General features: G+C 62.9%; 2 protein-coding genes across 2 annotated transcripts; both read right to left on the reverse strand.

Annotated features, from left to right (window-relative positions):
* Positions 1 to 585: 585 nt before the first annotated feature.
* HMX2 (H6 family homeobox 2) lies at positions 586 to 2,213 on the reverse strand (the record flags this gene model as incomplete). Its single annotated transcript, XM_081105215.1, has 2 exons — positions 586 to 1,139; positions 1,946 to 2,213. 2 exons carry the CDS (start codon positions 2,211 to 2,213, stop codon positions 586 to 588), a joined length of 822 nt encoding a protein of 273 aa, XP_080961341.1.
* A 9,845-nt stretch (positions 2,214 to 12,058) lies between these two features.
* HMX3 (H6 family homeobox 3) lies at positions 12,059 to 13,719 on the reverse strand (the record flags this gene model as incomplete). Its single annotated transcript, XM_081105152.1, has 2 exons — positions 12,059 to 12,738; positions 13,320 to 13,719. 2 exons carry the CDS (start codon positions 13,717 to 13,719, stop codon positions 12,059 to 12,061), a joined length of 1,080 nt encoding a protein of 359 aa, XP_080961278.1.
* Positions 13,720 to 27,428: the final 13,709 nt, after the last annotated feature.

Below are 27,428 nucleotides of genomic sequence, written 5' to 3' on the forward strand. Positions count from 1 at the left end.
TACAGCTAGCAAGGATGCTTAAAATGGTTTATTCTTTTTCTTTAAAAATATTTACAGATCTGAAACCTCACCCTTTCGCCCCACCCATCCTCGGGACGAGGAAAACGAAAAAGAGGCTTTGAGATCATTGTCCGAAGCCCCAGGGGCTGGCGTGCGGGCTGCGTGTGCAGGAACATGTATGCAGACGTGTGGAGGGGAGCAGGGGGCCGGTGTTGGTGGTGTTTTCCTGTTTGTTTGGTTGGCTTTTCCTACCGATCAACGCCGGTTTGGCAGGAACTCCCTTGCCCGCCACCCCAGGAGTCCCGACACCCCTGCCACCTGGGTGTCCGGAGCATCCTGGTTGGTTTGGGGCAGAAAGCAGGTCTGGCCTGAGGCGTGCCGATAAGTCCCCAAAACAGTCACCACGAAAGAGGAGGGCGAGGCCATAAATAAGAGAGAATGAATACACACGGTGTATTTCTTAATATTTCTGGCAACACGCCGCCTGCTCCGGAGCCGGGGAGCAGCCCTGGGAGCGGGCGGCGCGCGCCAGGCTCGCGCGCAGCTGGGGGCCGGGGGCCGGGGGCCGGGGGCGCGGGCGCGCGGTCAGTAGTCGAGCTTGTTGTAGAGGTTGTAGAGCGGCAAGGCCGAGAGGTTGCCGCCGGGGTAGTAGAGCGGCGCGGGGAAGGCGAGCGAGCGCGGCACGGGCACGCGCAGCAGCGAGCTGTCCCGGAACACCAGCGGCAGCCCCACCAGAGTCTGCGCCGACGCGTGGGCCATGTTGGCCGCCTCCAGCTCGGCCGAGAGCTGCCGCTTCCACTTGTTGCGCCGGTTCTGGAACCAAGTCTTGACCTGTGTCTCGGTGAGCTGCAGGCTGGAGGCCAGGCAGGCGCGCTCCGAGCTGCTCAGGTAGCGCTTCATGTCGAAGGTGGACTCGAGCTGGTACACCTGGCTGCGCGAGAAGACCGTGCGCGTCTTCTTCTTGGCGGCGCCCGCCGGCCGCTCGGCGCCGCTGTCCCGCGGCCGCTCAGGGCCCGGCGAAGGCGAGCCCGCGGGCAGGAGCCTCTCCTTCTCTTCCTTAAAGTCCGGGTGCGAAGGAGAAAGGAAAGGCAGGTGTGGCGAGCTCGCCGGCCCCGCGCCGCCGCTGCCCTTGGGGGCACCTGGGGAGGGAGAACAGACAAGGAGACCTTGGGGATGGGAAAGTCAGACACCCCCCGGCGCTGGCCCGGACGCAGCCTCGTCCCAGCCCCTCCCTCTCGCTGGCGCCCACAGCCCGGCGCCCCGGCCCTTGAAAAGCGCCGGGAGAGACCCAGCTGCGGCCAGCCCGGGGTCCCTGCGCGCCCCGCTCCGAGAGAGGAGCTGCGACGCGGGGAGGCGGGCGGGCGGGAGCGTGAGCGCCGTTCTTGAAGGCGGGTTTGCCTGGGAAGAACGCGGCCCGAAGGGCTCCCCGAGCTTTATGGGGCGGCACCATTTCACAGGCCATTTGTTCGGAAATCACGCCGAGGACTAGCGGGGCTCCCCCGTCAGCTGCCGGGAGAAGGAAGCGTCCCTGAAAGGCGCCCTTGTCAATCATCTCGCGGGGCTCCTGGTCTCGGCAGGGCGGAGAGGGAGGGACAGAGACCGCGGGAGACGAGCGGGCCGCGGACGCGCGCTCAGACCTCGTGCTGGCAAAGTGTCCGACGCGCTTGGGGCTATTGAGGGCAGAGCAGTGCGCGCGGCTCGGCGCCCTGCCCGCTGCGGCTCCCTCTCCCGCAACCCAGCCCTCCCGCGACCACACCGCGCACGGTCTGTGCCCCGGTCTCCTCCCCAGACCCCGGGGCCCACGAGGCAGTATCCCGCGCGCGTCTCCTGCCCTCGGACCCGGGACCCCGGCGGCCACGGCTCTGGCCAGCGGGGCCCGACGCGAGAGCACCGTTTCCCTCCCCGAGAGCTCGCTGGCGGCCGGCGGGGCGGTCGCGGTCCTTACCCAGGCAAGGGAAGGGGATGGGGGGGTGGTGCTGGGGGCCGGGCTCCTGGGGCCCGTGCGGGTCGGGGCAGCAGCAGGCGGGCGCCTTCCAGCCGTCGTCCGGCTCCTCCTCCTCCGAGGACACGGACAGGCTGCGCTTCCTGGCGGGCCAGCCGGCGGGCTCCCGCGGTGCCTCGGAGGGGCCCCCGCCCAGGATGGACTGAATGGTGAAGCTGGAGACGCCGCCGGCCGCCGGACACCTCTTGCCCGCATCTTCCTTGCTGCCCATCCTGGGTTCATAAGAAATCGGAGGAAACCAACAACTCCCTTTAGAGACGGTCGGAGGGGAAGGTGGTGTGGGAAGGCAGGCGGGGGGAGGGGCGGGGAGGGAGGCAGGGGGAGGGGGCGGCGAGGCTGGCGAGACGACCCCGCCGCGCGGGGGACGCGCGGGCTCCGGACGGCTGCGCCGGGGTCCCTGCCCGCCGGGCTCTGGGTGCGCCCGCTCGGCCCCAGCGCGGACGCCCCTGCTCTGCCCGCCGGCTCCCCGGTCCCCGGCGGCGCGGCGGCGGCGCGGCCTCATTTGCATAGAGGTTACCGGGACGCGGCCAATCGCAGCGCCGCGGAGCGGCCCCGGAAATTTTCAAAAAGCCGAGGCCGGGCCAGCGGCGCCCGTGCTCCCTGTAGCGCGCCGACAGCCGGGCGGGCATCGGCGGTGTCCAACCCGGGGCAGCCGGGCCCCAGCGCAGCATCGCTTCCAGCCCAGGTTCCCGGCCTCCGCCCGGCTGGAACCGAGCGGGCCGCGCTTCCTCGAGGGGCAGGGACTGCGCGGAAGTCCGGGCGGGCGTGGCCCGACTCCTCTCGCAGGCGACGGGTCCGCACTCCCTGAAGAGCCAGCACGGGCTGTTCCACGACCCTCCCCCAGCCTCCCACCTCTCCTCGTCCGCGAGCGAGCAGGGCTGGGAGCCCCCAGACCCGCGCGCCCCTCGGGCGAGAGGGGGGAGGGGGCGGAGCATGCGCCTTGGAGCTGAGGCTGCTCCCGGGAGCTCAGCTGGGTAGCCAGGAGGAGACCCCACCCCTGTCCCAGGCCCCCCGGGCACCGCACGATCCTCAAGGTCGGAGGGGCCTGGCAGGGGCGGGGCCCTAGGTCTAGTTTCCAGGGATCCTGGATCCAGTCCCCGCACCGCTGTCGGCAGTTGGCGCTGCGAGAACTTGGACAATCCAGTCCCAACCAGAGATTCGTTGCCTCAGACGTTAAATGAACTTCTCTTTAGCGCCCTTGCCCTCTTGTTTCGGGAATCACCTCAAGTAGGAATGGAAATGCCCTAGGAAGCGCCTGGAGCGCACAGTAGGCGCTCTGCTAGAAGCACCTGGAGCGCACAGTGGGAGCTGTCCTAGAAGCACCTGGAGTGCACAGTAGGAGCTCTGCAGACCTTTGCTGACTGGGCCACACCCATCCTGGTCCATTTTGCTAGGGTTGTTTCCTCCCCTCTTTGGCAAATACAGGAGAAGGCGGAACTGCTGCAGGAACAAGCGCTTGGCTCCAGGGAAGGAGAGGGGCGGGCAGGGACGTGGTGTTAGAATTGGGCAAAGTCGCTTCACATCTGGCCTGGGCGATTTGGAACAGGACACTTAAACTTCCTGAGCCTCTGTCTCCTCTTAACTGGGGGAAGCCATGCCTCCCTCGAGGAAGCCCTGGGAGGCAGAAGCGCCCCACTCCTCCCCGGCACACGGTAGGCACTCCATCACCTGGCTCCTCACAGCCCCTGAGCCCTGGCTCTGGCCTCTTTAATCCCCAGGTCAGCTGCTCCCGGATCTAGGCCGAGCCGGGCTGAGGCAGAGGCGGCCTGGGCGCGCAGTTGTCTGCAGAAGCTTCGAAGGTGAGGCGAGGCCCCCAGGTGCTCAGGCAACCCCACCTCCCGGGTCTGCGGCCTCGCCTCTGACCGATCCAGCAAAAGACCGACCCCGGAAGCTCTGCACCTAGGTCTCCAAATGCAGCCCAGGGTGACAGGAGGCTCTGGATCAGTGCCCACCCGTGTCCGTGTCCAGAACTGCGCCATGACGGTGCAGTTCCCGCCGCGCCCGCGACTGGGAGTCGAGTGCTCATGGTGTCATTAGCAGCGGGGCGGTAGCGACTGCAGCCGGCCGGTGGCAGGCCCTCTCGCACCTCCCCTCCACTCCTCGGAGGGCTCGTTAATGGGCTAATTGATTAGGAGTCGGCTGCGCAGCCGGGGCGCGGGCCCGCGAGGGGGCGGGGAGGCCAGGGCTGTGCGCCACGGCCCAGGAGGCCGGCGAGGGGCAGGTGCCGGCCTCCGTCACCGCATTAACCTCTTCGGGGCTCGGCGGCGGGTCGAGACACATTACAAATGGTCGGCTTTCACCACGCTGTCAGCTCATTAACCCGGAAGGACCCGGCGCTGGAATACAATTTGCGCGGCCTCCTCGGCTCGGCCACAGTGCGCAGGCTCCGGGGCCACGGTGCAGGACCTCACCCGCTCCCACCCGCTCGGGGGGCAGAGGGGAGGGTCCTGGGAAGGAGCACCCGACTTTCTCACCCGCCTGCGGCCTCTCCGCCTGCCACAGGCACCCTCACTGGGGAAGAGGGAGGTGGAGAGGGCAGAGGCTGGCTGAACCCTCTGCGCAGGTGGAAACTGGTCCCGGCCACCAGGAGCACGGGGGTGGGGGTGGGGGTGGGCATCCTCTCCTTTGGCACTTTAACCCTCACAGCGAACCTGTGCTGCGGGTCCTTGCCCCCAATGTAAAGGCGGGAAACTGAGGCTCAAAACAGTGCCCAGGCCTAGCAGAGGGAGCAGGACTGAAGTTCAAGGTGGTTCCGCTGTGAATACCAGGCCCTGGGCACTGGGCTTAGGGAATGGCTGCGAAGAAAACTGAAGAGCCTCCCCGCTCAGGACGTGGGGGTGGATCTGTGTGTGGGGTCAAGGGACGGGGGGTAGCCAGGCCTTTGGGGTGGGCCTGGGAGAAGCAGGCCCCAAGGCTGGCGCGGGAGGCACCAGGCCACAGAGGACTCTACCTGGGAAACAACCAGCCTCGCGACCCGACCTCTCACCCCACACAGGGGCCGCCCGCAGGTTTCAAAGGCGAAAGGAGCCATCTGCCCTCCTACTCCGCCCGCGGCCACGCCCACTCGCAGACCGTCTGGTCTACCCTGAGGTGCGCTCCCGCCGCCCAGCACAGCCTCCTCCACCCACACCCCACATCCTCCGCCCCCTCCCCACACCCCACACCTCGTCAGAGGTTTCCGCTTTGAGCAGCAGGCACGCACTTGCAGAACCGCTTGCACACGCACACGCACACGCACACAGGCGCACACGCCTCCACACTAAACAGGGAAGTGACAGGGGTGCAGGGTGGAGCCGGGGAGGCCGGCGGAGGCTGGAGAAACCTCTGGCTCCAACCCCCTGGCCTCTGCTCTGCTCCCCTCAACTGGTCCCCTGGGGGCCTCCCACCCTGTGCACCGACCGCAGTCACACGCAGGCGCTGAGGGCCAAGACACGCTGTTCCCGCCCTCCCTTGGGGCATCCAAGGGTCCCCCAAGGCTCGCCCAGAGCGCAGAGGCCCAGGTGCGCTCTCAGGGGCCCAGCACAGCTGCAAAACACACCCCCAGGAGCCCTCCCGCCGCTCCAGGATCATCTAGTAATGATCTCAACAAATTTCCTAAGTATCAACCACCGCCCACAGGTCCCCGGTCTCTACCCCGCGTGCGCAATCCTTCACCTCAGCGCCCCCTGCGCCCCACCCTCCTGGTCTCTGGGGAGCGAGCCTCTCCCAGCTCCACTGGGGTTCACAGCCGCTACCCTGGAGCATGCCCCCCCCTTCATGAAGGGGGCCGGGTGGACCCCCTCCCCTGAGGAATGAGGCATAACGGGTTCCAAGGAATGACAAACTTTCCCAGAATGAAAGGACGCTGAAAGTTTAGGTCTGGAGATTATGCCGCTGCGCAGTGTTACAGCGGCCCAGAGCAACCTCGCGGAGGAGGCTAATAAAAATTGATCCTCTGCGCTCGGGCAGAGGGGCCACGGGCTGGCTGAGCCGGTAATAGTGGAAGAAGGCTCCCGGGAAATGACAGATGAAGTCATAAACAAGTTTGATCTTGGAATCAAGCTTCGATAAATATTAAACACAGTCTGACCCCCCCCCCCACGCCAGTGGATTATGATATATGGCGCGTCCAAACTTTAAAATAAGGAAATACCAGAGAAAATGATCTCAATAAATTTTCTAAGTATAAACGTTGATTATGTTTCGATTTTCATTCAAGGGCCTCTGCTGTTCGTTCTTTGGTGCAAATGACATCTCGCAATGGGCTTTGTGGGGGGGGGGCTCCCCCTTTGAAAAAGAGAGCCCAGAGGTGGACAATTTATGTAATCTGCGGCTGGAAAATGAATTCTGTAATTTATTGGAAAACAGAAAGTCCTGAAGATTGGATCAGGAGAGCTGAGTCCCGACACCCCACCCCCACCCCCCATCCATCAAGTTCCAATTAACAGGCTAACCAGAGAGCTTTAATGGGTTTCCAATCTAGTGGCCCTGATAGACTCATCAATTCCTCTGGGAGAAATTAAGAAAATCGACCGCCCCTTGGCGACGCAGTGTCATTCCTTTCTGCAACTATATGTCAAATTAAAAACACAATTAAAATTTAAACTGTTTCAATCAAAGGGTGCCCTACAACCTATGTTTCACTTAATAGAACTTTGATGAAAATCTGATGCGTGCACTCCGTCACCCAGGGGGCGGGGGGGGGGGCGCAGGAGGAAAGGGGATTCTTTCTGTTTCTTTAAGACGTTGGCGCTGGGGAGAGGCACGCCAGGTGAGTACACCTCCGGCTTCTGGCGAGGTGATGGGCACAGGCGCTCTGGGCGCGCTCCCACTCGCCGGCCGGACACCCCCCCCACCCCACCCCCCACTTTCTCCTTTCCGTCCGTCCGTCCACCACAACCGGAAGGGATCCTTTGGGAACCCGGGCCACGCAGATTTGGGGCAGTTTCACCCCCGAGATGCATCGCCTATAGCAGCAGCCGAAGGAGGGCAGTGCAGCCCTGTGCACCGCTGGGGACCTCGGAGGAGGCGCGCGGCCTGCCTATCCTCGTCTCACGTCGGGGAAAACCGCCCCGACGCCTCATGAGCTCATCCGGCTCCTGGAGGCAGAGGGTGGGAGGAACCGAGGCGGAGACCAGAGCCCCAGTGGCTGTGGCTTCCCAGCGCATAAGCCTCGGCTGCTTCCGCGGGAGAGGCGCGCCCGGGGCCAGTGCAGCCCTGGCCTCCACTCAGGCTTCAAAGTGCAGCGGCCTCATTTCACCGGCCCGGCCCGTTCCTTCCTTCTTCCGCCCCCCGCGCCTCACTGCTGGCGGGGAAAGGGTCGCATCCGCCCGCTCACCCAGACGGACGCGCGCTCACACGGGCGCGCACACACAGACGCGCGCACCCCCAGAGGCGTGTGCACAGACCCCCACCCCCCGCGCCGGGAGGGTCTGCGGGCGGCGCAGGGCGGCGCGCGCGGAGCGGTGAGGCGGGGCGTGCGGGTCGCCTCGGTCGGGCCTTGTAGCAGAGCCCGGCCCCGCGGGGCCCCCAGGGCTGCCCGGCTGCGATTTGGACCCAAACGGGGATTTCTGTGGGGCTCACGGGTCTTGCACTCTGACCCCGTCGGGGTGACCCAGTGACAGAGGTCTTTTCTAGCGGCGCTGCGGAGTCCGTGTTTGGGGCGCTAAGGAGAACCGGACCCCAGGACAGGTCGCCGGGCCGCGGGGCGTGACCACCGCGAGAGGCGCAGCAACAGGGAGCCTTCGAGGCGGCCGGGGCGGGCGGCGGCCGGCGGCCGGCGGCCCTCCAGGGCCTCTCGGGGAAGCTCAGGCGTCCAGGGCGCACCAAGGGGCGGCAGAGGAGCGCGTGCCCGGGCCCAGGCAGCCGCTGCGGGAGGCCTCTCCAGGGCCCCGCAGCGCTCAGGGCCCCATTGTTCCGACTTCCGCCCCTCGCCCAGGCCCTCGGCGGCCAGCACGCGCCCGCAGAAGAGAGAGCAAACCCCACCGACCTTTCGGCCTCCTCGGTCCCCAGCTGTGCCCTCCAGCGCGCGCTGGGAGCGAGGAGAGGATGGCGCTGCGGGCTCGCACGTGGCCACCGGCTCTGGCAGCCGTGCCGGGAGCGGGCCGAGGGACGTCCTGGCTCAGAGTGAGCGCCCGTGGCGGGCCCGTGTATATCTGTCTCGCTGCTGTTTGCTGTGCACACACGTGCTCTATTTACTACCAAATAAAAGAAATACATCTGTGTTGCCAACAGAAACACTCGAGCGCTGGCTCCGCGGTCTCCCAGGGCCCAGAGGCGCTCGCGGGCGCGCAGAGCCGCGGTGGGGACCCGGCTCCGAGCGAGGCCCTGGCCCGTAGGAGAACGGGGATCCCTCTGGGCTGTGAGCAGCTCCGCCGGTGTGACCCAGGTGGCTTGGGCGAGGGAGCAGAGGCGGCCTGCGGAAGGAGTTCAGGCTCAGAGCAGCGCCTTGCTCCTTGCCCTGTCCTCCCGGTAGGATTTTCCCAGCCGCCAGAGTAACCAGGAAAGGGGCGCCTGACGGGGTTGGCGTGGCGGATGCTAAGCGCACGTGGGGGGCGGGCTGGGAGCCTGAGCAGGTCTGTCAGGAGGTCTAGATGTGTGTGGCGGTGAGTGTGCCTGCATGTGGTCTGTATACGTCTGTGCTGTGCAGGACCCATTTGGCTGGGAAGCGGTGTCACTTGCACTGACTTGAAGATTAAGTGGGTGCCGAGAGGGTAGGACTTGGAGCTGGGGCTGGGGGAGAGCAGGCTGGGTCCCACCTCCGAGGGGAGGGGAGACAAAGGATAAATGGGGAATGTAGTTCATTGTCGGGGCGGGGGCACTGACCCCCTGGCTTCCCTCCACGGATCGCTTGGAGCAGTTGGGTGGGGCACCTCACTCCGACAGAGCCCCCTCTAGTGAGCGGCTCCCTGCATTCCCACAATCCCTGGCAGAGGCAGCCGGGAGCGGGCGGGCGGGAGGGGACCCCGGCCAGCTGCCCAGATATGAGAGCCCCACCAGGCTTTCTGCGCCTCTCCTGATACCAACACCTCGGAAAGACCAGCAGCTGAGCCCAGGATGGTTGGAGCGTGGGGTGGCTGGGCTGCTCTGAGACCCCACCCTGGCTCAGCCCCTTCTCTTGCTCCGTGAGAAATGCCACGACCCCACCTGACCAGAGGGGCGGGGAGGTTTTCGCAGCCAGGGCAGGTTTCTAGGCTCAGGCAGCCGTCAGCCCAGGAGGCGGGGCGCCACCCCCCTCCCCGAGGGCGCGCAGGGCTCCTGGGAGGGACGCCCACCAGGCCTGGGCGCAGGCCTCCTGTTCAGGAGGGAAGGGGAGGCCCCGGGAGCGGGGCAGAGGATAAACGGAGCGTGTGAAGAACCAGTTATTTCTCGACTTTGTAAAGACTGGGTCAGTCAAGAACCGTTTTCTAGAATCCAAACACAAATAAAGTCTTTTCTTGGCGCTTGATAGCATCGTGTCCGGGCTGTAAAACCGAAGGCGTGTTTGCTGTTGCAACATTGTTTTTAATGAGCTGCCATTGGCCTGGCCCGCAGTTAGTATTGCCAACAGTCAACGGCATCACTGTGTTTGCAGGTAACACAAGGAACAACATATTTTGACCCCGAATGTCTGTTTATTTTTCATTTACGACACATGACCTCGTTTTTATTCCAAACCAGAGGGAAATAAAGGGAGAGCTACCTTCGCCGAGGTCCAGCCTAAAATTTGGCCATAAATACGCCCATGTACTGGGGGCAGTTTCCCATCAGCGGGAAACGAGGCCGGAGCCTCCGCCGCGGTCGGATCGTTGTGCGGGTTGCGAGCGAGGACCCGCGCGCTCCCCAGCGGCTGCGCCCCGCGCGAGCTCTCCGCAATCTCGGTCTCTCCGGGCCCCTCATCCCCCTGCTGGTTTCCTGGCTTCAAGGACACCCTGCGGGGAGCTGGGCTGGTCCGCCCTGGCTCTAAGGCGGGGAGCCGCGGGGGGCGAGGGGCGCCCGAGAGCCTGCCTCTGCCGCAGACCGCGCTTCCCAGCGGCCGGCGCGCGGGGACAGCAGCGGAGCGCGTCAGGGCGGCGGCGGGGACGGGGGCCAGGGGCGTGGAGAGGCCGCCCTTGGGGTGTGGGGCGCCGTGGGCAGAAGCCCGGCTGGGAGGAAAGGGTCTCTGTCCCCTGGCACCTGCCGCACCTGGACCGCGCCCACCCCGAGCCGCCCAGGAGCCACGTCCCTCAAGGCCTGCGGAGGCCGCCCTGTCCCTGGGCCTCCCCGGCTGCCCTCTCGCCGTCCGGCCTCTCCCAGCCGGACTTCGCGACCCGCCTGCGGCCACAGCTGCACTGGAAATTCACTTCCGTCCTCCTCTCTCCACACCCGGAGCCCGCCCGCCCCAGGCCCGCCGCCCCGGGCGCAGGGTGTCCCGCCCAGAACCTCGCGGCTCCCGAAGGAGCCACGTCCCGGAGCGGATGCGAGGCCGCCGTCCTGCGTTCGGAGAGACCGGCCGCCTCCGAGCTCGCGGCCGCCGCCTCGGGAAGCCGGGTCCTCGCCCTCCGCCCCTCATTCTCCTGCTCACCGGCGGGCAGAGCCGCAGAGGTGCCGCGGAGGGAGCGGACACAGCCGCCTTTGTCCCCGCCGCCCGACTCAGAGCCGGTGGGAGACACCTGCTCCGGGGCAGCCGGCACAGTCAGTCACACGCGGGCAACACGAGACGCTTCGCTTTGCTTTTTAATGAATTCCGTTTCACCACAACATGAAGTTTAACAATGTTTTGTGTCTTTTTCTCTTTTTCTTAAAAAGGGACTGAACCCAGACAGAGGTGGGAAGACGGTGGGGGAGGCGTGGGGGCAAACGACCGCAGAACAACAGGTGTAGCCAGGGGAAGAACAGATGGGGCGGCAGAGCAAGAAGCCCTACGGAGTCGAGGGTGAACTTTACAAGAAATCTGTACATTTATCAAATAAGTTAAAATTCTCCTAAATTGATTGTCCTTCACTTAAAGCGCTCCAGTCTCCTATCTGACTCCTCTGAGCATCGCTACCTGTCTGCCCTTCTTTCCTTTCTCCCCCCACTTTCTCCTTCTTAATTTCCTCTTCCTGAAGCCACGACCAGGATTATACAGTGGAAATGTCTGCCTTGCTCGCCGGAGGAAGAGCCAGGCGCTCGGGAAATTTTGCACAATATTGCACAGGTCAGAAGTACAGCAGTCACTGCGGAACTAAAAGGGCAGGGGAGAGGGTACAGGCCACAGGTTGTTGCTTTTCATATTGAAATCACTCTCTAAGAGGGGATAAAATAAGAAGAGCAACATTAAGAATAATTTACCAACAAGTGAAATTCCAAAAATAAATGCCACTAATAAAATAAGACCGCGCACATGGGGGCCAGATGCGGAGCCGTTCCGTCACCAGGAGACTGATTTGGGGCTGTCTTTTCCCTTTAGACACTTAGATAATCCTTCGGTCACAAAGCGGAACCCAGGAAGAACCAAGACAGACCTCGCCCGTGAGAGAGGGGCGGCCTCAGTCGGGGTTCTTATAAGAGGCTGCTCAGGTTTTGAAAACCGGAGGATACCGGTTTGGGGCGGGGGGAGCGGTGGAGAGGCAGAACCACACCCAGAAATCTAGAAATAAAAATACTACAATGCGAATTCTCTCTCTCTTTCTGCCCCCCCTCTCTCCTCCTGAACATCATTCTATAGAAACGAATAAATTAGAGGGGGTCCGCTTTTGGCGTTTATTTTTCCTTCGATAAAAATAAAACCAAAAAAGCCACAGCGCGCGATGCAAATTTGGTGGGTGGGTTGCCCCTATTCCCGAAGCTTCCAGCCGAAATATGTTGACCCAGGCATGGGGCCTGTTTCCTGTTCTCTGAATAGAAGCCAAAAACCAAAAGGAAGAGGGGAAGCGCCTCAAATCCACGTGGGGTGAATTGCACGAAAATGCATTGCAAATACTTACAAAAACGCTACCGATTGGGGGAGGGGAGGCCGAGCCGCGCCGGCGCCGGCTCCCGAAGGCCGCTGGACGTCTCGGCGCCCTGGGCCCGGCCCAGTCTCCTCCGGGGTCTGGCGAGGGGGCCGGGCGCTCCCTCCGCCTCCCCTCTCGGGCCTCAGACGGGCCGGAGCAGCGGCACCGACGAGACCACCGGGTGCGAGTAGTAGACCGGGTGCGGGAAGGTGAGCAGCGGCTGGCTGACCGGCACCGGCGCCCCCGCCGCCGCGGCCGCCGCGCCCTCGGCCGCCGAGTTCTCGTGGTAGAGGATGGGCACGCGCACGATGCGCTGCGCCGCCGCGTGGCTCAGGTTGGCCGCCTCCAGCTCGGCCGCCAGCTGCCGCTTCCACTTGTTGCGCCGGTTCTGGAACCAGATCTTGACCTGCGTCTCGGTGAGGTGCAGCGATGCGGCCAGGCCGGCGCGCTCCGAGCTGCTCAGGTAGCGCTTCATGTCGAAGGTGGACTCGAGCTGGAAGACCTGGCTGCGCGAGAAGACCGTGCGCGTCTTCTTCTTGCGGCACGCGGGCTTCTTCTCGGGGCTCTCGGCGCCCTTCTTCCAGTCCTCGGGGCCCGGGGGCGCCGCCGCCGCGCCCGCGCCCACGCTCGCCCCGGCCGCCCCGGCCGCCGCCTCGCCCTCCTTCTTGCCTTCCTCCGAGTCGCTCTCCTCCAGGACGATCTCGTCCGGGCTCCGGGAGTCCAGCTCCTTGGGGTCGGGGTCGGCCTTGAGCAGCGGCTCCGGGGAGTCGCGGTCGGTGCCCGAGGCGGGGGAGGAGTCTCGCAGGAGGGCTTTCTCCGACGCTGCGGAGAGACAGACAGACAGGTGGATGCACGCGCGCACTCAGCGGCCATCGAAGCCCGGGTGGACCGGCGCCACCTCCGGATCGCGGGCCCCAAGGCCTCCTTCTCGCCGGCCGCATGAGCCAGAATAGGGGCGCGGCGCCCTGGGGCCCTCCCCCCCCCCCCAGGCGACAGGGCCCCTGACGGTGGCAGGGCGACGGCATCCTCTTACCCCTGCACCGCCCCCACCCGGGGGCCCACAGATTCGCCTCTGTCCTGGGACCGCCCGAGTCGCTCCCTCCATCCAGGCCAAGTCCCCAGTCCCAGCCTCCGAGGTCTCCCCATTCCTGCCGGAGGCCACTGTCTCCGCGAAGCGCTGCGCCCCAGCTCCAGGTCCACTCCTCTCGCCAAGTGGGATTGGATTCCCGGGCAGTGAAGCCGCGGGGGCGGCCCGGCCCGGAGGGGACCTGGGGCCGGAAAAAGTTGGCAAACACCGGGGTGGCAGGTGCGGGAGGCCCCGGGGCTGCAGCGGGACGCAGCGCGGGGCAAGGGTGGGACGGGCGCGCGGGGAGGACAAGGAAAGTTCAAAGAGCGGTCGGTACCTTCAGGTCGCGGGAGGTGGCCACCGGCGGGGGTCAGGGTGTAGGGGTACCACCAGGCCGGGGAGCGCTCCAGGTAGTGCGCGGGCAGGGCAAACCGCTGCGCCGGGATCTCAAAGCGGGGAAAAGCCAGGTCGCCCACCTGCGAGAGCGCGAAGCCCGCGGCGCCCTCCAGGGCCCCCTTGGCCGCGGCGGCGGCGGCGGCAGCGGCGGCAGCAGCGGCGGCCGAGGCCGGAGCGAAGAGCGTCCGTGGGGGCGGCTGAGGCTTAGGGGGCGCCCGGTGGTGATCTCCGTTGAGCAGGTTCTTGATGGAGAATGGGGACTCCTTGGCCGCGGGAGGCGGGGGCGGCGGCGGCGGCTGCGCGCTCGCGGTGCCGGGGGCGTCCGGCCCGGGCTCCGGCATGGTCCCCTCTCCTTCGGGTCCCCGCAAGGGAGGGACGGGCGGGTGGCCGGGCAGGCTGGCGGGTGGCCGGAAATCAGACCATAAACGGAACTCAACTACGGGGCGCAAAGTCGAGGGCCGCCCGGGGCGCAAAGCCAGCGGCGGGAGGGCGGGGTGAGGACCCGGCCGGGGCGGGCTCACATGGGGAGGGGTGCCGAGGGGCGGGGAGCGGCCCTGCCGCGGCACCGAGGGAGCGAGGCGGCTCGGCGGCAGCTCCGGCTCCCGGGGAGGAGGCGGCGAGAGCAGTTCCCGGTTTGGGGCTGCGTCAATCCGGCGCCGGATGCTAATGATGAAATCAAAATGTCATCCAAGTTAAATGCGGGGAGTATACGGCGATTGGGCGCGCACAATGGCAAATGGGATTAGGCGGCGAAGGCACAGCCGAGCCGGCCCGCAGCCGCCTCCGCCGCCCCCTCCTCGCCTTCCCCAGGATTTGGGCGCTTTGGCTTCGGGCTGTAAGAGCCCGCCTGTTATTGGCTTTATATAGTCCAATTAGGCAGCAAATGAGGACAAGCCTATTAGCACAAAAGGATATTGGCTCCCGCTAAAGAGGCCCTCGGAGCGCTCCGGCGTGCGCAGGGGGCGAGCGAGGGACTCGGAGCCCGCGGCGCCCGGGGCCGGAGCGCACTGACAGCCGCGGCGCCCGAGCCCGAGCCAGTCTCCCCGATCCTCCCCCTACCCCCCGCGGCTCGGGGACCAGCTCCCAGCCGCCCCGCTTGCGGGAGGGGGGAGGGGGCGGGCCCGGCCCGCCCGGGTCACCTCGGGGTTATCCTCCGTCGCAGCTGCCGCTCCCCCGCCTCCAGGGGCCCGGCACGGGCCGCCGCCCCCACGCAGCTGGAGAGCAATTCAGCACCGGCCCAGCGGGCAGGACGCGACCTCAGGCCCCATCGAACTCAGCGCTTTCCCACCCTTGGCGGTCTGGTGGCCTCGGCATTTTACCCAACGCCTGCCAGGGGCGCGGCCACCGAGAAGACTTGGGTTCCCAGCCCACCGTCTAGTCCACGGGAAGGGAATCGGGGTGTAGGTCCCAGCACCGTGTCAGCGGGCCCAGCAGTCCTCTGGCCTTGGCCTCTGGCCCCGGAAACCGAAGAGGGCGCCTTTTTCTGGCAGCGAGAGCCGGTGTGCGTCTCTCCGTCTGTGCGCGAGAACCGCGGACGCCGGGCGCCTCTGGGGGGTCGGGGGGAGGGGCGGCGGCGTCCTGGCACCGACGGCTGCGCGAGGAAGGGCGCTCCTCTCCTCTGGACACGAGGGCCCACTGCCTGGCGGTCAGCGGAGGCCCCGCGACCCCGAAAACAGCACTTCCTCCCGGAAGTCTCTCCGGCTGACGTTTGGAGGTGCCTGACTCTAATAGGGGCCACGCGAACCAGGCACAGCGCTCACCGTCTGGGGCTGTGGCGCCTCGGGGGCACCTGCAGAATGTCCCCGCGGTCTCCGGGTGCCCGGGGAACCCCGCTGGACCTGAGGGACAGCCGGGCAGACACGGGCTCTACTCTGTCTGCTTTCAAAGCAACTCCCCAGGCCGCACAGTAGCTTTGTCAGGCAGGCGGCTAAGGCTCTAGGTTTAATCATCAGATTTGCTTGTGGGGTCCCCTCAGAAACAGCTCCCTAGTCAGAGAAAGGGGGCGCACTGGCGGCCACTCCGCACCCCCACTGTGAGCTCCCATACATCCCAGGTCTTTTGTGGGCCCTTCACTTACCCATGGCCTTTTAAAATATATATATATATTTTATTGATTTCAGAGAGGAAGGGAGAGAGAGAGAAACATCAATGATGGGGATCATGGATCGGCTGCCTCCTGCGCACCCCCCACTGGGTATGGAGCCCACAACCCAGGCCTGCGCCCGAAGGGGAATGGAGCTGTGTGGTCCTGGTTCATAGGTCCTCGCTCGACCCCGCGGCCGGGACATGGCCTTCTGTTCCTTGAGCTGGAGCCTCTCGCCTCCTCGGGCCGCCCTGCATGGGCAGAGGCCACCGCTCCGGCTTCCCAGTTGGGAAATGGGTGTTTTATTTCCCCATCGGGGCTTCGGACCCGCCCCCCTCAAATCCCGATGGGCGCCTTTAATGCTCCTTTCAGCAGACACGGTCAGGAGTGAACCCCGTGTTTGCTCTGGGGGCCTCGGAGCCTGCAGACGGAGCTTCCGTAAACAATTGTTCTCATTACTGTTATTCTCCAGTTTGCGCGGGGCTTTGCTGGGAGCAAAGCGCTGCCCGGTGACCCGGGTTGGAGCCAGTCACAGCCCGGGGGGCCCAGCAGGGCGGGTCTCCCACGCGGGTTTACAGATGGCAACGGGCTCCTGCGTGGGGGAGACCAGGCCAAGGCCACCGGCCAGCTGGCCCCCAGAAGCGACCTTCTCCCCAGCTCCGTGCGGGCCGCACCCCCCAGCCACGCTGCCGGCCGGGGATGGAGCGGAGACCACCCCCCTCCCGCAAGAGTGCGCGTGCGTGTTGCGTGAGCTCTGGGTCCGAGGCGGGTACGTGCAAAATCTCCCCAAAGTCCTGACGCATGGACGCGGCCTTTAGAGAGAGACCAGCGGAGAAGCTCCTCCCGGGAGAGGGGGGCGCTGGGCTGTTGGGAACAAACCTGGGGGCTGGAAGGGCGCAGGCGGGCGGGAGAGGGTGCGGGACAGCCGGGGCTTCAGTTTCCCCCAGCGTTCCCGGGCCCGGGGTGTGTGTGTGTGTGGGTGTTGGGGGGGGGGGGGCGCTGGCGGCAGCGGCGCGCGCCGAGGACCCGGAGAGGAGTTGCGGGGGGAGCGGTCGGTGCCCACAGCGGACCCCCCGAGTCTCCGGGATGCTGGGCTCCGACAGCCAGGTGCAGGGATACACCCACAAAGTTTGCGGGGTGCGTCCCGCGCGGTCGCCGCCCTTCACCTGCCCTCTGGCGAGGGGTGTAGCCTCGGCCTCCTGGCGCCCACTCCACCCAAAGCCAGGCAGACAGCGCCCTCTAAGGGGCGTCCTCGGAACCGCACCTGCGGGCTCGGCCGGCCAGGAGCAGGTAGCAGCCGCCGGCTCACCCTCCCGGCCTGGGCCCTGGGCGGGCGGGCAGGCGGCTCTTTCCGTGGGTCCCGGGAGCAGCGGGGAGCCGACCGCCTGCAGCCGCGCCGAGCTGTCCCCGGCCGCCAGCGCAAGGGGCCTCGCCGGCCTCCCCGCCCCCCTCTCCTCCCGCCCCTGTTCCAGGGCCCTGGACAGTCCGCTGGAGCCTGGTCCCCAGGGCCCCTCCTGAGCGCGGGCTGCATGTGGGCTCGGAGAGGGCGGTGGGCGGAGGGCGGTGGGCTGGCTCCTTGTCTCCCCAGGACGCAGGGCGCCGGCGCCTGCCACCCCGGATCCGTGTTCAGGCCCCAGGGAGTGAGCAGTGAATGAAGTCACAGTGCCCGCTGCAGGGCGTTGGCCTGGGTAGCAGCCTGATCAGACCCCAGAGCTGTGTGTGTGTGTGTGTGTGTGTGTGTGTGTGTGTGTGTGTGTTTAAAGTTAAATGAGCCTGGCCAGCGTGGCTCAGTGGTTAAGCATCGACCTAAGAACCAGGGGGTCATGGTTTGATGCCGGGTCAGGGCACATCCCTGGGTTGTGGGCTGGATCCCAGTGTGGGGTGTGCAGGAGGCAGCCGACCAAAGGTTTTCTCTCATCAGTGATGTTTCTCTCTCTCTCCCTCTCCCTTCCTCTCTGAGATCAGTAAAAATATATATATTTTTTAAATGAAAATATAGGCAAACTAATCGTTGGCCAGGAGAGTGGTTGTCCTTGTTGAGGGAGAGGAACGGGAAGTGACCGGGGATGAGAAGGAGGCCTGGGATTCCGGAATGCTCTGTCTCCGCATCCGCACCCGCATCCGGGTGCTGGTTCTCTGGGCACATTCCCTCGTGAAAAACCCTTGGTCGTTTCGGTCCTCATTAACCACCCCAACGAGCGGCTCATAGGTCGATGCTTAACCACTGAGCCATGCTGGCCCGGCTATATTTTCCTTTAAGAATTTTTCTATTGACTGATTTTAGAGAAAGGAAGGAGGGGAGAGAGAGACACACACACATCGGTTTCGATGTGTTGCTCCATGCGTTGATGCGTTCACTAGTGGATTCTTGTCTGCACTGACCAGGGTGGAACCTTCCGCCTCCGCGGATCCGGCGGACGCTCCAGCCCACTGCGCACCTGGCCTGGCCCCCGTGTGCGTGTGCTGCAGGTGGGACCCCCGTGTGCTCGCCTGGGTGCCCGGCTTCTCTTGTTAAACGTCATGTTTATGCGATCTACCCACTTTGTTTCACGCAGTTGCAGTTTTTCCCTTCCATCGCCCTTTAGTGTTGCACTGGGCGAATGCGACAACGTTTATGGTCCATTTGCTGCTGATGGACACAAGCACTTTCCACCGTTTGGGACAACTCTGCACGGAGCTGCGGTCAACACGCCCTTTTTTTTTTTTTTTTAATTGTGTCTTAATTGATTTCAGAGAGGAAGAGAGAGGGAGAGAGAGACGACAATGATGAGAGAGAATCATTGATCGGTTGCCTCCTGCACGCCCCACACTGGGGATGGAGCCCACATCCCCGGCCTGTGCCCTGACCAGGATCAAACCATGACCTCCTGGTTCATAGGTCGACGCTCCACCCCGAGCCAGGCCGGCCGGGCGCCACACGCCTGCTGATGGTCACGCCTGTGTGTGTCCGTGGGGCAACCCCAGGAGCGGGCTGTGGGCATGCGCCCTCTGCTCACAGGAGGCCAGTGACAGAGGTTCCTGGACGGAAGGGCCCGAGTTCTGCTCCAAATGCCGCCACCCTGGGCCCTCGGGCAGCGACTCCGAATTGGGTGGGACACAAACGCGTGTGCTTGCACAGGCCGCGCTCAGAGCCTGGGTCCCGGCCGGCCCTGGTGTCACTGGCTCCTGTGGGCGGGGCCCAGGCATTTGGTCTCCAGAGCTCAGTGGTCCTGTGTCCTCGTCCGTCCCTCAGGCGAAGGGTAGACAGTCCCGCTCCGAGGCGCTGTGGTTGTGGGTGGCCTCCCCACCTCCTGGACACGCCTGTGGGTGAGGCAGAGCTGAGAGAGGAGCGTCCAGGGCCGCGGGGCATCCCGGGCCTTCGGGGGCCACTCTCCCGGGGGCGCTGCCAGAGGCAATGCCTCCAGGACCTGCGTTTGCCCCAGTTTTCTCTCTGAACGGAGGCCCAGAGCCCCTGTGGCCCTGTCGCTGTCTCTCTGACGGATGTGAGCCCTGAAAGGCCTCCAGGTGCCCGAGGTCGCAGGATCCTGGGCTCCGGGTGCTTTGCCCGCGGACGCTCCCTGGTGTGCCTGCTGTGTTTCTGGAACATGGAGCAACTAGGGCGCTGAGGATGGAATCCGATTGGTCAAGTGCATATTGAGTACCAACTATGTGTCACCCCCCCCCCCTTAAAGGGGCACGAGGTTGATGGGGCGGGCAGGGCGGGCGGGGATCTGGTGGGGGCCCCAGCCCTGACCTAGTTAGTGGGAGAAGCAGGACCTCCTCGATCGCTCCTGGATTTAAGTTCCCGCCGCACCAGGCCCCTCCATCCCTACACCCCGGGGCCTGCAGGGCAGCCCATCCTGGGGTCCTGGCCCTCGCCCCCCATTTCGGCGGCAACATCACAACCAGGGAGGCCACCCCACCCTGAAAACCAGCAGAAAGGCCTCCCCTCCGGGGTGCCCCGTCTTCGGGAATTTGCAGCAACCATTTCGCTGTAAACAGAGGGCGGTCTAACGGCCAGGAGCTCCGTCGCTGGATTAATTGCGCGGTGGAACGGGATCGATGGTGTAACTGGGTCATTTACGTGGCGAGTCCGCCGCGATTTCGCCGTCCGGCCCGCTCCCTCCCGTCTCCGTCCGGAAAACAGGCCTGGCCTGTGGGCCGGGGCCACACAAACAGCCTCGGTCGGGTCTGAGTCCAGAGCCTTAAGTGGCCCAAACAGACGCGTTGGGGCGGGTGATGCGGGGCTGATTGTGGGAAAATTGGAGCAATTTGCCAAAATGAGCCAAGTTCCTCCTCTTATTCTTCGTGTCTCTGCAGGAAATGACTCCTCAGAAACGGAGTGGAAGTTAAACACCCTTAAATGACACTTCAGGTCCCGCCCATGTCACCCCCACCCTCGCCGGACACCACGTTCCCGAAAGAGGAGCCCCCAGACACCCAACATTCCCAGGACTGTCCCAGCGGGCCCTCCGCCTGGAGCCCCCCTGCCCCGCCCACAGCCAGAGCAAGTTCAAGTCAATGCCACTGCCCACAATTCTCCTGCGGGGGGGCGGGGGGGGCGTGTCCCAGTTTCAAACATTTTCATCCACTTGCTGCTCTTTATCGGGCACCCACGAGTGTTCCTGTCAGTCCCTCCCCTGACCCTCCAGGCTGGGGAGCCCTGTCCCCCCTACTCTGACCACATGGGGCTCACTCATCTCTCGTCGCGCCGCCCGCCCACGGCTGTCCCCAGTGTCCAGGGCCTGCAGGGCACCCGGCGCCCAGAACCCTCACACCTGTTTGCAGAATGTCACCCAGCCTCCAGGCGCCCACCACCCCACCACCCCAGGGGGCCCCCTTCTCTGAGATAATACCCCAGGCACTGGGCTTTCTCTAGTTCCTTCCTTCCTTCCTTCCTTCCTTCCTTCCTTCCTTCCTCCCTCCCTCCCTCCCTCCCTCCCTCCCTCCCTCCCTCCCTTCCTTCCCTCCTTCCTTCCTTCCCTCTCTCCCTCCTCCCCTCCCCCTGGGTCTCCCCACTCTGCACAGGCTCGGTGCTGCCTGCAGTCATAAATTCGTGCTGTGCCAAGTGAGTTGGCTTGAGCTCCTGATCTCCACAGGTGGGGGCAGGAGGGTGGGCCCTGGGGCGGCGGCGGGGGGGGGGGCATGCAGAAGCCAAGACACCCCTGGGGTGGGGAGGGCGGGAGTGCAGAGGTGACACCTGGAACATGAATGGTCCCGGAAGCCTCGGCCTTGAGGGAAACCAGGTGGAAGGGGCAGCTCTGCACCCAGTGCCTCGTGTTTGTCAGGAATTTGCTGCTTAATTGATGTTTTATTGCTCCCTGTGACACGCGTGATGGAAATGGAGTGGGGCGCAGCGGAGGGAGGGAGACGTGCTCCTGCGTGTGCTAATGGGGGATAACACGTCAATTAAACAATGACGACAGCCTGTCTTTGACGTATGGCGGCAGGAAGGACTATCGCTCACGAAAATGTTATTTTACAAGTTACAGTAATGGAGCGCCCGGCGATCAGGGGAGGCACCGCTCACACGGTTCCCATTATTTAAAAGCAGCAGGAAACGGATCACCAAGAAGTCATCCGGGAAACCTGAGGCCCAGCCAGGGCACCGGGCGGGCAGGGGGCGGGGGCGGAGGTGGGGGGAGGGCCCTCTTTCCCTGACCTTGAAAGTGAGACAGACAAGGAACTCGGGGAGGCAGATGCATAGTCAGGGAACCCCTGGTGCCAGGCTCCGTACTGAACTTGACCTTGAGCCTAAACCTCGAAGTGACCCCGCTTTGACCCAAGGCCCCGAGGCATCGGCAGGGGCCACGCAGCAAACGGTCCTGCTGTGAGCTCTTCTTTTTTAAAATGTCTTTCCATGATTCCAGAGAGGAAGGGAGCGGGAGCGGAGAGATATCACCGATGAGAGAATCACGGACCGGCGGCCTCCTGCGCACCCCTGACTGGGGATCGAGCCTGCACCCGGCACGTGCCCTGACCTCCTGGTTCACAGGTCGAGGGTCCTCGCCCTTTCTTCTGTCAGCAGATGTGTCACAGGCAGGGAGGAAAGAAAAGCGATTGTTCCTTCAAAGCGGGGACGGCAGGGTACAGCTGGGGAGAAGCTTCTGTTCGTGTCTGTGGGAACGGCGGGGAAGGAGTTTAGGGATGGGAGAGGGAGGACGGGAACCGAGGAAGCACGCGGAACATTCTGGAAAAAGGCGTTACGTACGCAGCGAAGTTCCGAGCTTCGCGGTAAGATTGCCTTTAGTTCGGAAGTCAGTTTACGAAGAAGAAACACGGTCGAGTGAGCCTGTACTGCTTCATGAGAGAGGCAGGTTCCGTAAACTGTCTACATCAAGTCCAGAAAACTCCCTGACTTTTCCTAACAAACTGAACTTGATTCCTTTTCAGAAGAGACCTGGCCACAAGGTGCCTCTGAACATAGAAAAGTAACCAGGAAAAGTCCTTGTTATAAAGACGATGAAGAGTTCCCAGTCTTAGTGCTGAGAAAATGTTTCTATGTCATTGCAAAGACATTTCCCGGGTCTCGAAATTAGGCAAAGAATGTAGTGCTATTTTAGCAAATCACACACATAATGCACAGGTCATCTCGATCAATCAGTTCAATGCAAATTAAAATACTGATGAAACACCTCTCAGTTATTAAATACGCAAAACCGCGGGGAAAGATCACCCTTGGCTCTCACTGCGGAGGAGCCGCGAGGAGAGAGATGCTGGCGTCACTGTTAGGTATGGACGTCAGTGTGAGTTTGTCAGAAAGCAATTTGCCAATATGGATCCAGAGCTTCTTAAAAATTTAAGCAGACAGGTTCCCTTTAAAAGACACCCCATAGGAACACCACAGAACCCGTACCCGCAACCCCGAGACGCACGTTCCACAGTCACCTGCAATGCCACCCGACCCGCGTGCACACAACGCCGACTAACCAGCCGTGGGCTCTGAGTGAGGAACGTGTATCACTGTTTTGATGGCGCGGTGGGTCCCCGCTAAGCACATGCACAGTGGGGTGTGGGATTGGTCTCATTTTGAAACTGGTGACCTAATGGTCTTTTAAAAATTTTATTATTTACCTTGTTTTTTTTTTTTTTTTTAAATATATTTTATTGATTTTTTACAGAGAGGAAGGGAGAGAGATAGAGAGTTAGAAACATCGATGAGAGAGAAACATCGATCAGCTGCCTCCTGCACATCTCCTACTGGGGATGTGCCCGCAACCCAGGTACATGCCCTTGACCGGAATCGAACCTGGGACCTTTCAGTCCGCAGGCCGACGCTCTATCCACTGAGCCAAACCGGTTCCGGCGTCTTGTTTGTTTTTTGATATCATCTTTTTTTTATCTTCACCCGAGGGTATTTTCCATTGATTTTTAGAGGGAGTGGAAGAGAGAGGGAAAAACAGAAACATTGATTGGTTGCCTCCTGCACGTGCCCTGGAGCCTGCAGCCGAGGTCCGTGCCCTTGACCGGGATCAAACCCAAGACCCTTCAGTCCACAGCTGACGCTCTATCCACTGAGCCACACCAGCCAGGGCCTAATGGTCTTTTTAAACGTAAGTTAAAGTGAGCCCAGATAGTATGGCTCAGTGGTTGAGCATTGACCGTTGAACCAGGAGGTCACGGTTCGATTCCCAGTCAGGGCACAGGCCCGGGTTGTGGGCTCCATCCCCAGTGTGGGGCGTGCAGGAAGCAGCCGATCCATGATTCTCTCTCGCCATGGATGTTTCTCTCCCTCTTCCTCTCCCTTCCTCTCTGAAATCAATAAAAATATATATTTTTAAAAAACCAAAAATATCTTGTTTCGATGCCCAAGTTGAGCGTAACTCTAGGATTTTGAGTTTTGACCCCTCAGTGCCAACCAACTCTTTTGTGGTCAAGCTCTGCCCCCCAAGTTGGAGGGGAAGCTGGTGCCGAGTTGGCGGCTGGGAGAGGACACGCCAGCCTCCCAGGCGGCAGGTGACTGAGCACAGACACCACACCTAAGGTTGAGGGAGGGAGTCCCAGCTTGTGGCATCTCTCATCTGACCTTGGCCTCTGCTGCCTGCAAGGGCTTTCTCACTCTCCTGCTGATTCTCAGCCTGTCCATCCACCTCCATCCACCTCCATCCACTCTCCATCACCTCCACTCACCTCCATCCAACCTCATCCACCCTCTATCTACCTCTATCCACCTTCCATTCATCTCCATCCAACTTCCATCCACCTCCATCCACCTCCATCCACCCTCCATCTCTCCATCCTACCTCCATCCACCTCCATCCAAACCTCCATCCACCTCCATCCAACCTCCATCCACCTCCATTCTACCTCCATCCACCTCCATCCAACCTCTACCCATCCTCCATCCACCTTCCATCCACCCTCCTGGTTGAGGGCACATACCTGAGTTGTGGGTTCAGGGTGCAAGCGGGAAGCAATCGGTTGATGTCTTTCTCACATCAATGTCTCTCTCCCCCTCTCTCCCCCTCAGGTGAAGATTAACAACAAAAGGTCAGTGTGTGTGCTCTGTGCACTAAGATGACCACATTGTCGCGTCTACGACCCTAATAGCCTCACAAGATGAAACACGCGTGCCGCGCATCTGTCTGTCAAGAGCCGTGCATGTGAGGGGGGGGGGGGGACGACAGTGGGAGGGCAGGCCTCTCTCTCCCGGGGGTCACAGAGAAGAAACCGCCCGAGGTGCTGCCCCTGCTCCCGGCTCGCTGTTCACGGCCCGTCTGGCGGCGCCTCCGCTGGTCCCCATTGTCCCCGAGCCCTGCCCGCTCCACGGCGTCTCTGCATGGAGCTCAGGAGTCTGGAAAGATTCCTTCTGGAAGAACGCGGCCCTCGGCCCCCGCCTTGGGCGCCCTAGGGCGGTGAAACTCTCCCTCCTCTAACTCACATTTTAATTAAGAAAGTCACCCTTTGGTGAAATTGCAAAATCCTCGTACTTAAGAATCAATAAAATGTGCAGCGTCTAAAATGAGATTAATAACGGCCCACTGTCTATTTGGGGCGCAATTATTTATTCATCGCAGGAAACCAGCTGCCGAGCCGCCGTCCGTCATGAGCGGAGACACTTCCCTCAATTCTGTTGTTAAAAGCCCTCACCGCTCTGCCTGGTGTTAAATATAAGAAGCAGGAGGTTCATTCTCCACCTGCATACATTTTAAATAAGAACTTCAACATTATCTTGTCCATTTAAAATAATTGTATGGAAATGGGAAGAAATATGATCCCTGGAAGCCGCAGTCTGCCGCGCCCGAGCCGAGCTGAGCCGCTGCTGTTTAAAATTCATGGAGGCCGAGCAAGATGGATCGCGAGAAGCTGCTTCCCAGGACTGTAAGGAGCCTCCAGGCGGGGCTGAGGCCTGGCCGGGGGCTCAGCCAAGACCTTAGACCCAGCAAGAATCCGAGGGCATCACTGCCTTGGCCTGGACAGGGCCTGGGCAGGGGCAGGGTCGGAACGGGACAGGCCCTGGGCAGGGGCAGGGTCCAGGCAGGGACAGGGTAGGAATGGGGCAGGGTCTGGGCAGGGGCAGGGTCCAGGCAGGGTCAGGGTAGGAATGGGACAGGCCCTGGGCAGGGGCAGGGTCCAGGCAGGGACAGGGTAGGAATGGGGCAGGGCCTGGGCAGGGGCAGGGTAGGGACTTGTGCCGTGCTCAGCACGGCCATGGGTGAGCCTGAGAGGGGCGGTGAAGGATGGAGAAGACGGACAAGAGAAGAAAGCTGGGGCTGGGTGGGACGCTGCTCTCTGATGGAGAGACAGTGCCACGGCCTGCGAGCCGAGTCTTTATTTTATAGCAGATCCCACGGGGCAAAGTAAGGGCGTGGTCACAACGTTCTCACGGGTTTTGAATCCACTCAGTTACAGGCACCTGATCCAGCTCTGTTTACTGCAGCCCCTCCCGCAGCCCACATCACTCAGCCACCGGTTCGGACCATAAGGTCAAGATTACAACCTTAGCCTTCGACTGTAACTGTGCTGGGACTTGCATGTGGCTTTGCCAGGAGAGGACTGTGCCCTCTCATTAGCCCCAGGCTTGAACCTGTCCGAATGCTGTAGCCGCTGTCCACAGGGGCAGGGACAGGGCCTGGGAAGGGTTAGGGTAGGGACAGGGACAGGGCCTGGGAAGGGTTAGGGTAGGGACAGGGACAGGGCCTGGGCAGGGCAGGGCCTGGCAGCGTTGACCCCCTGGACCTTGCACTGCATGGACCCAGGAGGCCTGGCCAGGAAGGAGAAAACCAATGTCCCGGTTCAGGGTTTGGGCCGGAGACATCCCTGAGCCTAGGAATCTGCATTCGAACAAGCCCCTCAGGAGTCTCTCCCAAACTCGGGGACCACAGCTCTGACCACGGGGCCAGCTGCATGAGAACGGGGCTCAGTGCACTTTCGTTCGAACCTCCCACCTTCCACCCAGGCCACCGTGCGTGTCCCCAGGTCCCACCAGGAACGAAGGCCCCGATGGGCAAGGAACTCCTGGAGGAAGGCGTTTCCATGCGGGCGCGGAACGAGAGGGGCCGGACGCTCGTGTTTTCCCCGCAGATGGTCGGCACCTGTCTCCCACGTGACCGGCTGCGGAGCTCCCGCCCCGCCCTCCCCTTCACACTGTGGTGTGTGCAGCCTGTTAACTGTTAACCTGGACCTGTGTGACCGCCCGACGGTGAAGTGCTGGCAGCAGTTAAGGCTGGGGCACTCCAGCCTCACCTTCTGAGTTTGCGGGGCGGCCGGGCACTTTCTCCTAAATCAGTCATTTTGAATATCAGTCAGAGACGCTGCCCGCGGAGAGTATTTTTGGCTCCACAAAGCGAGCCGATCCATAATAAATGAGGCCACGCCGCTCCTGCCTTTGGTCGCCCCTGGGAGCCGAGTCCCCCCCACCAGGCCTGGGATGGGCAGTCTGTGTGAGTCACACCACCATCCATGGACCACCTGCCGCGGGCCACGCACATGCATGAGGGCAAACCCGCAAAGACCCTGCTGAGCCGGCCGTGTGGCTCAGGGGTTGAGCGTCAACCTAGGAACCAGGAGGTCAGGGTTCAATTCCCGGTCAAGGACACAGGCCCGGGGCTGCAGGCTTGACCCCCAGTAGGGGGCGTGCAGGGAGGCAGCCGATCCATGATTCTCATCATGGACGTTTCTCTCTCTCCCTTTCTCTCTGAAATCAATAAAAATATATTTAAAAAAGAAAGAAAAAGAAGAGGCCTGATGGTCACCCGCCCTGTGCCAGGCCTGGGAGGCAGTCTCCTAGACCCAGGAGGGGCCACGCCCAGGTTCAGGGGCAGGGGCTGTGTTCTGTGGAGAGAAATGACACCCAGAACCCTGGCCACCAGGTGGCATGGACCGAGGGCGGGCTCTGGAGTAGCAAGGGTGGCCCCGTCAGTCACCTTCCTGGGTTAGGGCGACACTGCGTGTCCCTGGCGCCTAGGAAAGTGCCATGCACGCCCGTGAGCTCTCCAAGCTTTGTGAATGAATGAATGATGGGTTCCCCACTGTTATTGAGGAGCAGCACTAGCTGGGCTGCTGGGTGGCTGTGAAGGGTCCCCCTAACCCACTCTCCCCTTCCCTCCTGGAACCCCAAAGCTCAGAAGCAGCATGTCACTGGCCAGGTGAGTGACCCGCCGCACAGGTGTGCCAGGGGCCTGGGCTGACCCACGCAGGGTGGCGTCAGGACCCCTGGGATCGAGCCCACAACCAGGGCATGTGCCCTTGACCGGAATCGAACCCGGGACCCATGAGTTCACAGGCTGATGCTCTAGCTACTGAGCCAAACCGGCAAGGCTCAAGGCCTCTTCTGTTTGAGGCTGGATTGGGTACCGGGCTCGATTCTCAGATGCCTACACCTGTGTCATAGAATGGGGGACGGAAGCCTGCATGTCTGGCCCCCACGTCCAGCGCTGGTGAGAACCCCGCCGCCCGGCTGGCCTGGGCAGCTGCGAGGGCTCCGCTCAGCAGAACTCACAGCAAATGCGGGACGAGACGCGGCACATGCCTCATCCACGCAGGAGG

Source organism: Myotis nattereri (assembly GCF_964212035.1).
Source record: "Myotis nattereri genome assembly, chromosome: 13".
In the NCBI taxonomy this organism is placed as follows: Eukaryota; Metazoa; Chordata; class Mammalia; order Chiroptera; family Vespertilionidae; genus Myotis; species Myotis nattereri.